Source organism: Diadema antillarum, unplaced genomic scaffold (genome assembly GCF_040938485.1).
Source record: "Diadema antillarum isolate AM-2024a unplaced genomic scaffold, OU_Dant_1.0 scf00000070, whole genome shotgun sequence".
In the NCBI taxonomy this organism is placed as follows: domain Eukaryota; kingdom Metazoa; phylum Echinodermata; class Echinoidea; order Diadematoida; family Diadematidae; genus Diadema; species Diadema antillarum.
The window spans coordinates 2,913,539-2,926,920 of record NW_027270959.1 but is presented as its reverse complement, the minus strand read 5'-3'; the positions used below and the strand labels follow the sequence as shown (position 1 = coordinate 2,926,920).

Sequence of the window (13,382 nt, the reverse complement as noted above, 5' to 3'; positions counted from 1 at the left end):
AAGACGGAGAGTGGAAATGTGTTTTAGGTATAAAAGCCTAAGTGTGGCATATATTACCCCTGACACCACTGATGACATAACCACACAAACCAATAAAGATACTGTGTAACATCTGCAATGCAGGTTCAATCTGCAATTTAATGTAAACATGCATATAAACATTTGTTTAGTCATATATGTCTCCATTTTTATAACTCTTCTTTCATCATGAACTGATTATGTTTCTTCCCAAAAATTCAAATAAAGATTACCTCAGAAAAGGTACAGTGTATTGCAATCTTGACCTGTCATTACTTTGTTTAAACCAAGAGAAATGATCACACCTTTATTCTGTAATATTCTGAGGTTCTTTCTATGCTTTGACAAATCCAAATAAATATTCTCTAGCACTGTTCCTTAATTTCATAAGAACTAAATAAATCTGAGAAATAAACATGTTTACTGGCCTGCCTTTATAATCACAACATCCACATAAACTCTTCATAATAAAGCATATCCATGCACTTTACTAATAAATGTACATGTACTGTAATACTGGCAGTAATTTTGTCCCCTTTTATATAGGACATTAAAACTCCCATAATCATCCAAATAGTATGCATCTTATTATTATTATTATATTCTTTATTCGCTTCTTACAAAGCACATATAGTTATAATTTTACAGTATCCATCTTCATATAGAAATAAGAACTCTAAGTGATATCAGAACGCAAACGCCCTCACGCCCAACTCATTGCTCATGTTACACTGTATTACATGAACTTCGCATATATATGTGCAACGTATCCTCTACAGACACTTTCACCTATCTGAATGTGCTGTACTTTCTTAACGCTGTAATTGAATGCGTACATGAATTTCATTCCGGTATGTTCTTTATCAGGAAAGATGAATCTGATAATCTAAAAGCTGATAAAATGAAGACCGTCGAGGAGTACTATTGCTGCCTATACTAAACACTCATTTGGTATTACCTCTGTGACATTGTATAAGTAAAATGTGTCATTTACAAGAACGAATACGAATCTAGTGTTCAAAGCTTTATGCTATTACGTACTTTGCCAGCCCTGGTACTTTATTATGCACGTATGGAATAGCACAGCATACTCACAGGTAAAGCGCTGCTGGTAGGGATGTCAGAATTCCTTGCCGTTGTATACATCTAACAAAGTAACTTTGCTTTCAGACTACTTGTAGTTGTCACACAACTGTCCATTTCTATAAGGTATAGTTCATATCTACAAAGTGTTTGTACTTAATTATGGGGACAATTTATGGTGCAAACTCAACACCCTAGCAGTAACGTACAGTACCGGTAACTAACAGTAAATGCAGTACGTGGGACTACATGAAAGTCGCGTAATTTTGTCCAGCCTCTCTGCTGTTTCTCCTTTGCCCTTGTCTACTGCTTTTAATTCCTGATCCTTTTCTTGGGATGTTTTGTTTTGTCAATGAGTTCTCCTTCATTATCCTCCATTACGTACTTCATCAAAATGTGATGAGTTAATTTTTTTCAAGATATTTGTCAGATTTGCGTGGTGATTTTAATAGAAAGCCAAAACGCCAAAAGCCAACTTCTATCGTTTACAGAGTAAGTCGGTAGACAATGGGAGAGGGTCAAGTCAATGCTGCTCTCTGATTGGTCAATTTTCCGATGATGTCATTGGAGTGGATGTAGTACGCGTGTAGTACCTTTTGAAACCCAACTAAAATGGATGTATCTACCTTTTGAATCCCAACTGATTTTTAAATCTAATTTTTAAACACTTTCTGGTTGGAAATTCAGCTTTTTCTTAGTATAGGTGTAAAAAGGTCCTAAAAATGAGCACATCAAGACCAAAAAGTGGATTTTGATGGAAAATGGATGTGGTACCTTTCGTAACTGAGCTCTTCAAATATCTTGATTCCTATAGTGGACACTCTAACAAACCAAAAGCCAAGTTGCATAGCTGGCAAGTAAGATGTAAGCAGTTCTACATTTGTAGGGTCTACCTGCAATCTTATACAAGGCAATTCAGTGCCGAAATGTGTCTCTCCCACAAACGTACCACAACACATTTTTAGAAATCTAACTTTGATTGTTATAAAAAGTGGAATCAAGACAAAGTGTTAGTACAACAAATGTAAAACTAGAAATGTCGCTATGGCGACTGGTATGCCTCCGCCATAATGCATGATTCTCCTAATAGGTCTATAGTACATGTGGACAATGTGTGATTACATTTTCACAAAATTGGCCAAATATTAAAATGACAAGTTTGTCACAAATGTGTTGAATGTTCACCTTCCTTGACCTAGGTTTGATTGGATGAATAGGAGAGAATGTATTTGGGGATTTAAGGACTTTAACTTGACTTGACCCGTTCATACGTTTATGCATCCAATTGAGTAATTTTAAAGGTATGGAGAAAAAGTGCAATTTCTGTATTGAATAGTAAATTCTTACCGTTTTCATCTGGCCTTTGACCCTAAAATTCATAAGATAATCACTGTCAGGCAGAACATGAATAAATATGTAGTAAGTTTCAAGATAACTTGAGCCACTTCCGAGATATGGAGGAAAAAATTAGTTCAGCACTTTCACTTAATCTTTGACCTTTTGACCTTTGAGGCAAAAAAAAGAGGAAAAAAAAAAGAATCTCTACAATTAGGTTGTACATGCATACACCAAGTGTAAGAAAAATATAATCCTGCTGGCATTGCATAAACATGAGGGAAAAAGTAAAATTTTTGAAGTATTGCCCTTGACCTTTCACCCCATGAACCCTAAATTCTCTACTCTGCCAGTCAGTACATGTATATATACTATGTTCCATGAAGATACCTTGAACAATTTCCAAGGTACGGAGAAAAAAAAGTGAACTTTTAATACTTTTACTTGACCTTTTGACCTTTGATCTTTGACCTCATGACCCAAACTTTCACCAGAGAATCCTAATTGGGTAATACATGTACAAAGTAAGTTTCAAGAAAGTATCTTCAGGCATTGCATACATATGGTGGAAATAGAGAAATTTTATGTATTTGACCTTCACCTTTTGACCTTTGACCTTGAGCACGTGCACCCAAAAGTTGATAGACACAACTTCACCTCCTAATACACATTCATGCCAAGTTTCATTAGGATACCTCAAAAGGTTTTGATAGTTACGCTGTCCACAAAATTCATTACGGACGGACGGAAGGACAACCCTAAAACATAATGCCTCTGGCACCACTTCGTGGCGGAGGCAAGGACGGACAGACGGAAGGACAGACGGATGGAAGGACGGATGGAAGGACAGACGAACGGAAGGACGGACGGACAACCCGAAAATATAATGCCTCCGGCACCACTTCGTGGCGGAGGCATAATAAGAATTATTCATAAAGAAAATTGGCTAAAAAAAGAACACGGGACAGTATATTTCAATAATTGTGAAAATGTCATATGGTTGACAAAAATGGTACAATTTCATAGCATACAAGTAGATCAAGAGTTATGAGCCATAATCGAAACGCACTCTAAAAGAAAAACATTGGCCCCTAAGAGTTTGTTAACCCCTGTCTATGAACTTTGACCATAAAGGGTGTGTACAGTTCTGGTCGAGGTGAGGATTTAGCTTTTTACGTTTTGCGGGATATTCAGAAACCACTCTATGAGATGTCAAAGACCCTAAGAGATGGCAAAATTGGCTTGCCTTTATTTTGTACTATGAGTTTTCCCCAGGGAAATGTTCATGTCCACACAATATCCCAAACTGTGTGGGGCACACCTCTTTTTCCTCGGTACTGGTAGAACTGTGCTGGATCCATGGACCTGCTGCCTCGCATACCCATGTTCATCACTTAATCCAGACTTTTTAGAGGGCCGGCCACAGCCAAGATGGCGTTTACCACGGCCCATGTGCGGCCTTCTTCTTGCAGTGGCTGTTGGCTGCACGCCGATCTGAGAAGATGTGAGCTGTAGAGACCTTTTCTTTCCAGACACCCTGTTGAAGGCTGCAGCAACACCGGAATATTTTCCGAATGTATTCATTGCTGACACCCACTGACTATCAGTCTTCATCTGTCGACATTGTTTCAGCATTGCCTCAGCGGCTGGTACAAACTCAGTTGGATAGAGATCAATTTTTGCAGTTATCGCATCAAAAATCTCGGATTTTAGTTGGGCTTTAACATCAGTAACTGTGGATGGAAAAGAAACATTTGTTATATAACTTCTAAAAAATTTATAAAGGGTTAATGGCACTGTGATGGAAATAACAAAGCAGTAATGGAGTAACGCGATCATATCTATGAGAGAAGAATATAAACAGAAGAACGGCCACATAGATTCATGCGACCATGTGACTACATTGTAAGAGTGAAATGAGGTTTATATTACTTTAAAGAGTCAACAGAAATATGTGTCATTTGCTGCAAATTATTTCACTGAGTATTGCACCTTGAATGACCACAATAACCCAAACTGAACAAATAGATATCAATCAGGTAGTACTTTTTTCCTATGGTATTTAATAATGGTAATATATAATGAGACTTTTAATGACAATAATGATGATGATAATAATAATAATTACAGTAATAATAATAATAATATTAGTAATGATAATAATAATACTATATTACAACAAGAACAACAACAGCAATAATAATAGTAATAATAAATACATTGCTAGAAGTTAAAATATGAAGTGCACATACCTGCTGTTGAACTTGTTGCTGTGCTATCATCGGTGGAAGACTGCTCTTGTGAGTCTTGGGGAACATGTGCTGGAGGCAATGGTGGAGTTACCTCTGACATGTTGGAGGTCTCGGTTGCTGCCTCAGTTTGCAATCCTGCAAACCGACCTGGTTCAGGAGAGTCACCTCCTACAAATGCAAAGACAGACAGATAACAATGTTAGTGATAACAACAATGATAATAATAGTAATATCAAATATATTCCTACAAGTTAAAATATGAAGTGCGCATACCTGCTGTTGGACTTGTTGCTGTGCTATCTTTGGTGGAAGACTGCTCTTGTGCGTCTTGGGGTACAAGTGCTGGAGATGGTGGGGTTACCTCTGACATGTTGGAGGTCTCGGTTGCAGCCTCAGTTTGCAATCCTTGCAATCCTGCAAACCAACCTGGTTCAGGAGAGTCACCTCATACAAATGCAAAGACAAACAGAATGAATGATATTCAATAAAAATAATTCAAGTAACATCTTGTATTATGGGAAAAGCACCTAGAATTCATTGAACATGTGAACAAGCTCCAGATGACCAACCAATCTATGTCTTTATATTTCACTCATGTTACTTTATCTATTCAATCCTTTATCTACCCATGTATTTGCTTATATCATTATATGCAGTGTCTTACTTTTCACTATTATAACTGATCACTTTTATACTCATTAATTCGTTTCTGGGTTTGTGTTTTTTGTTTATAAAAGCGGATACTCACTGTGTTTGATATGACATAGGGATCTAGATTGTGATAATGTAATTGTATGGACAATTAGCATTTGGGAGATGTGCTATAGTGTCAGATGTACCAATACAGTACATACAATGTAGGAGACACTCGCGTAAATAATTATGTAGCATATTATGTTAGTAAATACTAGTACCTAGAGAATTCTTACTAAGTGTTAGGTGCTATATAAGCACATATCATTTTCATATATACCTGTAGCAATTCTGTACAACAGCTCTTTCGCTTTAACATCTGCCAAAGGCACAAAGTTGAGTGATGGAGCTGAATGGTACTTGACAACTGCAGCCTGATGTTTACAGGGCCCTCCTGTTCGTCCCTTGTAGCATGAGCAGCATCCAACTTGCATGTCGATGTGGTATTCAGTGTCAGCTTTGCTCTGGCTTAGAACTTTGAAGTCTGTTTCTGAAATCTACAATGGAAAATTCAAAATAAAAATTATTGTGATAAACATTTTTGGCTTGTCCCAAACAATTTTATAGTAGGCAAAAGAACAGCAATAGATAAATGATTGAATGTTAAACTTTAAAATGATTAATGTTTTGGATCACTCCCTATATTGACGAATACACTTTGATCACATGGACCAAAGGATTAAGGTGATATAATTTACCAAAGTTGTTGACATGAATCATGGAGATAAGACATGCATAGTGGAAACATCATGGGCTGGCTATGACACAACACCTGTTAACCAATGGGCAATTGCAGTGGTTTCAGGTGTAGTTTCTATATGGTCAAAAGGTCTTTCTTTATTACAGTTCACTCTGATACTACATTTGCTTAAAGTGCCTGATACAGATAGCTTAAAGGACAAGTTCACCTTCATAAACATAAGGATTGAGAGAATGCAACAATATTAGTAGAACACATCAGTGAAAGTTTGAGGAAAATTGGACAATCGATGCAAAAGTTATGAATTTTTAAAATTTTTGTGTTGGAACCGCTGGATGAGGAGACTACCACAGCTTGTGAGTCATTTGCGTACAACAGTATAAAGAAAATGTATAAGAAAATTCATCATATTTTCACTTTTTTCGCATAATAAAAGAGCACTTGACTTGCCTCTTTCTAAAGGCAGGGGGAATAATATTACCCATAACATTTGTCGGTAACGAGTCAGGGGAATGTGTACTTTTTTCAAAAGATGGAATTTTGTAAAATTCTCTTTATATTTTCCTTATATTGTTGTACGCATGTGACATCGTACACTGCAGTAGTCTTCTCATCCAGCGGTTACTGCACAAAAACTTCAAAAATTCATAACTTTTGAACGGATTGTCTGATTTTTCCTCAAACTTTCAATGATGTGTTCTACTAATATTGCTACTTTCTCTCAAACCTTATGTTTATTAAGGTGAACTTGTCCTTTAAGAAAAGCTGATCAATACCCTAGCTTTCAGATTAATAATTGTAACAAAATAAAACTGCATTATCTTATTGTTGCGCACGTATGCATCCCAGGGGATGCTCAATGCATCTTTACATGAAGAGCATATTGTTACCCTGGTCAATGCATTTTAAACCGCACTTTGGCAGTGCATAACTTTCACTCACCAGGGAGCATTCCTTGGCTAGCTGCTGCATGATAGCGCTGACAAATTCATACACAATATCGTTCGCATCCTACTGGATACCCACATGGGGGGCATTCATGAGCTGTTCGTAAAGCTACGCCTGACTTTATGAATGACTTGAATATGAAGTGCCAGAAGTTTTTCCTGATGTTTCAACAAAGTGTGACTGTATTTTCGATAACCTCAATTGAATTATGGCAAAAAAAAAATACACTTTGCATTAAGAATGTTTGTTATAATGGGAATGTCAATCTTCATCTACACAGTTCAACTTTTAAGTCGATGCAGTTAAAAATAATTTGGGCATCCCATTTGGCTTGTGAAATTTTAGTCATTTGTAAAATCATGCGTAACTTTACGAACAGACACCCCACTGGGTGAAGAGTGGCAAATGCTTTTAGTGCTGCGGGGGTTTGAACCCCAGATCTTATGGTTCACAGTCTGGAGACTTATCCACTGATCCTCTACACCTCTATTGTTCTCTCCCTTAAGCACATGATCCATGAGTGAGATATTAAAACACTTAATGAAGGTAATGTGCATATACATACTCTGGTGACATGCTGTTTGGAAATGCCAACTGGATTGACCATACTCTTGCTGCTGAGGACATCACCCAAGCGCCCATTGGCAACGTCCAAGATTCTCCGCTCGTAATAGTCTTGGAGATGGCTTGAGAGGAAGTCGGCCAGTTGTGCAATATTGAAGGCCTTCGTTCTTGAAAGAACTCTGTCCTTGAGCAGTCTCATCGCTGACTCACAGTAATTGTTGGTCAAATTACCTCGCAGAGGTAATTCAGTTCTGTACAAGCAGGCCCACTGAGACTTTCTAGAGTAAGCACTCTGAAGATAATCCTTAAAGGACCTTGAAATAGAAATGACAAGATATGTGAAAAATTTGAAAATAATTTCCTTTATGGTGATCATCACTTGATTTATCTTAATCCCAATTAATCTAAAAAGAATAGATGTGGTGGAAGCATGGCAGGCAGCAAAAAAAAAGTGACTGTATAATGTTTCCTTTTGTTTGGATGTTTTCATTCCTAGTCATTGCTGGTAGTTCTCGTTTCTCACTTTGTGGCAGCCAGTTGAGGAGTCTTGTAATTTGAATCAATTTATTCAGTGCTAATTTTAATTCCTGATAGTATTATGTTTAGTTTCATCTTCATCATACTCTGTTTTTATGTTGATATAAAGCCGGTATGTTAGTTGACTCCAACATTCCCATTCTATCTTGATTGATTTATTTCAAATATAAATGTCCCTGAATTGATGACCATTCCCTCAAAACTAACCATAAGATTGCTTTTTTTTTAGAAATAGAAAATAGCAGTCACTTACTTGTGGAGCTCTGGATCAGCCATGCTGGATGCAAATAATTCATCAGCTTCTTGTGATGATGTGGCAAATATCATCCTCCTCATGTGTCGTAGATGTTCTGGCCTGTCTTTGAGAGGAATGTTGTGAGCAGCACTCCACAGCCATCTCCAAGTGGCCTGCAACAGATGGAAGGAGCAGAGGAGCAAGGTTGACTGAGGAAAAACATCCTGGAGAGCACGGCGCTCTGCCATGCAGTCATCCGTTATGAAGAGTTGGGGACCGACGACACCCCTTCCACTGAAGGACCCGGATGGCAGGATAGTGGTGAAGAGTCGCAAAGCCGCAGTGATGGTCGGTTGTGTCTCAGCTGTGGTAATAAGGACACCAATAGGTAGACCACCAACGCACGAGTGAGTAAGCAACATGAACACCTTGCAATTGTGTCTGTCCATGTTGCTTGATGCGTCCATGAAGCAGAGCTCACCGGAGTATTTGTGTAGCCTATGGACCCTTTGCATCAGGGGAGTACAAATAGCTGCAATAACTTGATTGTCTTCCGTAATGTCCACAGCCATTTTGCCACTTGCAGCATTAAACTGCTTGGCAAGATCTTGCAGGCTCCTCACCATGCCCTCTCCATCATTACTTTCGCCGTAGTTTGCTTTGAAGATCTTCTGATAGAGTCTGAAAGAAGAATAGGAAGATAAACTAGATGAATTCTCAACCACCGGCAGACAAAATTAATGCCTCTGCCATTGCTAGATCAGAATCATATTACACATTCATGTTAGTTTTTCAAAAAGTTGATTTGTTAACTGATTTCTAGATTTCTCAAGATAGCCATTTTCTTGTATACAATGACCTCTTTGACCTTTGACCCCAAAATCTCATCAGAATATTGTCACTCCCATATGCCCAAGAGCTGAGTCTGAAGGTCTACTGCTATACGCTCACTTCATATTTTAATGGTTAACGCAAACCCAAAGAGCAATGTGGATTGAGTAAATTAAAGCATTAATATTAGTTAGAACACATCAGTGACAGTGTGAGGAAAATTGGACAATCGATGGAAAACTTATGAATTTTTCTAATTTTGGTGTTGGAACTGCTGGATGACGAGACTACTAGAGGTTATGACGTATGAGTGGACAACAATATAAAGAAAATATAAGAGGAATTCTACAAAAATTCAATTTTCTAGCAAAATGAAAGAGTACTTGACTAACAGCTTTCATAAAGGGGGAATAAGTGCTACCCCTAAGATACGTATGTCAGTATCAAGTCGATGGAATATGTAATTTCCATGAAAAATGAATTTTTATTGATTTCATTTATATTTTCTTGATATTGTAGTCCACTCATACGACATTACCTCTAGTAGTCTCCTTACCCATCAGTTCCAACACCAAAACTTTAAAAATTCATAACTTTTGCATCGATTGCCCGATTTTCCTCAAACTTTCACTGATGTGTTATACTAATGTTACTGCTTTCAATCAATCCACATTGCTTGTTGGGTTTGCGTTCCCTTTAAATTCCATATACTCACCTACAGCAATACTGTATGTCTGGACACACAGATCTATCAGCTGCTACTTTGTAGTAATTTGGATGTTTCACCTGAAGTTCATACTTGAGAGCTTCTAGAGCTGCAGTAGGACCATACTTCCTATGGAAGAGGTCGATGAGTGTGTCTTTGGTCTCCTGGGATACGTCCCTGTATTTAAGCGCACCAGCGCATTGAAGGTTGTGGTTGTGGTTGTAATTAAACAAAATCACTGTTGGGAATCCTTGCAGATGGACATCTGTCTTGTTTCTGAATGGTTTTTTTTTTTTTTGGGGGGGGGGGGGGGAATGGAAACAGAAACAAATTTTTCTTTATATATGCATGCATAAATAATGAAAGGAGGACTTGGTTAAAATAGGTCAGATATATAGCACTTCAACACCTACAGAAATGATTAACCGAGATATAAGAAACAAATAGGATGAAGTTAACTGAGAGATAACTTTATAAGCTTTCTATCAAATATTACAATTTGAAGAGGGAGCTTCCTCAAAAAATCCTCCTTTACTTATCCTCTCATTATGTTTATTCTCTACAATTTGTATACCTGCCAGTAAGTAATAGGGACAAATGAAATAAATTCTTTGAAAATAGGGACTCGACTATCAAGGAATAATACACACTCTTTCCTCCCCCCCCCCCCCAATAGATACCATACTGCACTGAACAGTTTGTAAGAACAATTGTGTTTTACTTCCATTTGTTCATTGAGGTTAAATTCCAAAGGCTCATTTTGGGGGTAATATTGACATAAGATCGATATTCATTCGGACAAATATTCATAAGGGACATGCAGCTATCCATAAACCTAACGAATAGTGGTCCTTTACTTGTCATGACAAACTTTTCCTCTTTGCTTTGTGCCAATTTAGGTTTTGAATAGACCCTCTTAGTACCGAAAATGACTGTTTATTATAAAAGTTAAGTAATTGGAGTTGTATTCTATAAGAGTCATTTTGGTGAACAGAACTATGTTCTTCGTAAAATTGTGATTTTTGAAATTAAAAAAAGATTTGGGAAAGATAAGAAATGTGCATAATAGCACTCAAGCAAGCCTGCTTTATTATCATAACCATTATTCCTCATTAAAATGTAAAATAGGACGTACCTTGAGAGCTTGTTCGTGACTGGCACAGTGTTTTTTACAGTGACAGTGAAGGTTGTTGGACAGCTGGTATTCTTGGACTGTGTTTTCCGGTTAGCATTTGCACCAGGACTTGGTCTAGTGTTGTGGTGGCACCTATACGATTTCTGTGAGGAATAATTTTGAAAATAATAATTAATACAGAATATGAGATTTTTTTTTAAATAGTTGAAGTTACTAATTCTTTGCTCACAGACGCAAAAGTGAACTCAGTTAATTGCAAAGTTATTCCTTAAATAGTCATTAAGCTCATTTTAGAGCAGGGTGCTGGAACATTGAAAAGTATAACCTTAAAAGTAGACTATGACCATTCCATTCGATTCAATTCACTTCGGTTTATCTGTATGAAATAGTGCAATATTTACATAAAATGGACATTACAAACAGGAATGATTACATACAATGGAAACCATTACACAATTAGAACTATTTAAAACTTCATGTATCAAACTATATTCACGATGTAATAGAATGATATTGGTAAAAGAAAAAATAGCGTCAGGCTGCAAAAGTATTGAATGAAAATGTGATTTTTCAAATCCACCTTTAAAACAAAATGTCTAAATAAAATTTTAGCTGAAATATTATGTGGTAAGATTGCTTGATATGCCATAATTTAAAATATCAAGTTAAGTTGAATGATATATTTAAGGAAGCAAAGTTAACCTGTGTGATAATCTCTGTGCTAGTAAATGATCAGCTCAACTTAACAGAACTGAACATATGTAGAGCACTCGACAATGAATTACACATGCATGATATTTCCATCCTGAAATTCATTAAACAAAAGAAAACAAGAGACATCTATTTATTCATCAATTCATACCTGGGCAAAAATATATAATGAACAATTATGATTTATTTATAAGTGACAATCAAAGATTAACGTAAAAAAAATATGAAAATCAGACATACAGATAGGCATCTGATACTAAATTTATATCTACCCCCCCCCCTTCCAAAAAAGGAACATGTCATTGATTAGTTAAAGTTGTTAGTACAAGCACTTTTTCCTTCAACAATATCTGCATAATTATGATGGCCTTTTTGATTAGATACATCCTAGCTTACAAACAGGTCTACATGTAAATTGATCTGTTGCATTCCTGATTACAGTGTACATACTGAAAGTGTGGGCAATTGGAAATTAGCTTACTTTGAATGTGACATATCTTCCACAAGTCTTGAAGGTTCTCAACACTCGCCATGTACAGAGTGAAGACTTCTCAAAGGCAATGACCCACTGCTTTGCTTCCTCTTCAGTCGAAATATTGACTCTCAAAGAACCAACAAAAGAGTAGTTGGGTCCAGGAATTTCCTCAATGATGTTACAAAGATGGTACTGGTACCCCCCAGGCAAAATTTCCTGATATAATGATAAATGCACAATAAATACAGTGAATCAAAAAAAAAAATTGACTTTCTTAATTGAGAATTAAAAAAAAACCAACATAAAATTAACAAAATATTTCTTAGCATGTATGGATAGTGTAATTTTGTTTGGTAACATTTGTTTAAATTTGCTGTTTGGGTTGAGTGCACAACAGCTGTTGTTGGAAAGTGAGTAAAAAACCAATTGTACCAATTCATATACATGCTGAAACAGTAACCCTTTTGCATTTTAAATGCTGATATTACAAATATGATAGAATATGTCATAATTCTTGCATTACAGTTTAGATAGAGTATTCCCCTTTTATTTGATACCTCATTTGTGGGGAATCAGTAATGAATTTACTGGACAGTCGTCAATTAAAGTGTCTGGGTGAAAATATTTTGCACCGACATCAACAATGCCTTGCCCGACTTAGATCCACTACAATGAACTTGTTTCAAATATTACTGACTTTATTTTTTCTTTGAAAAGTGCACGTGCGGGGGGAGTATACTACTAGAATACAACCATCACCTCCTCCCCTTCCATAAAAAGTGGGGATACATGGATTCACACAGTCAACAGTGAATGATTTTTGTAAGTTACCTGCATCTTCATACCCAAGTCTAACTTCCTCTGCTCATATTCTAAAATGGGTCTAATAGAGACCCCTAAACACGACAATGTATTTGCATTAAGACTAAAATTTGTTTCAACAAAGAATAATTTAATATTGATCCCAACTGCTTGAAAACTGCAGGCAAAACTTTCAGTAGAGAGTGGTAGTTATTCTTTGAAGCATACTTATCTGCGCTTTCAGAGCAGAGGTAAATCTTAAAATGGGTACCGGTACTAAAATCTCATGGTGGCGCATAGGAAGGGAGGGGGGTGGTGCAACCGTGCATATATATTTACCCACAATTTTTGAAGGAGG

The 13,382-nt window shown here is 36.8% G+C and overlaps 1 protein-coding gene across 1 annotated transcript; it reads right to left on the bottom strand.

Annotated features, from left to right (window-relative positions):
• Nucleotides 1–3,684: 3,684 nt before the first annotated feature.
• LOC139716840 (uncharacterized) lies at nucleotides 3,685–13,060 on the bottom strand. Its single transcript, XM_071628373.1, has 9 exons — nucleotides 13,055–13,060; nucleotides 12,230–12,439; nucleotides 11,038–11,180; nucleotides 9,912–10,178; nucleotides 8,384–9,046; nucleotides 7,595–7,907; nucleotides 5,662–5,878; nucleotides 4,689–4,856; nucleotides 3,685–4,169 (listed from the first exon to the last, which is right to left on the bottom strand). The coding sequence occupies exons 1-9, from the start codon at nucleotides 13,058–13,060 to the stop codon at nucleotides 3,685–3,687; spliced, it is 2,472 nt and encodes an 823-aa protein (XP_071484474.1).
• Between the last annotated feature and the right edge of the window lie 322 nt (nucleotides 13,061–13,382).

Excerpts from the sequence above, each read along its gene's own strand:
- LOC139716840 (XM_071628373.1), bottom strand. Across the intron at positions 7,908-8,383 it reads GCTGATCCAGAGCTCCACAA|GTCCTTTAAGGATTATCTTC; the intron begins GTAAGTGACTGC and ends TTCTATTTCAAG. Across the intron at positions 4,857-5,661 it reads GTTGTACAGAATTGCTACAG|GAGGTGACTCTCCTGAACCA; the intron begins GTATATATGAAA and ends TTGCATTTGTAG.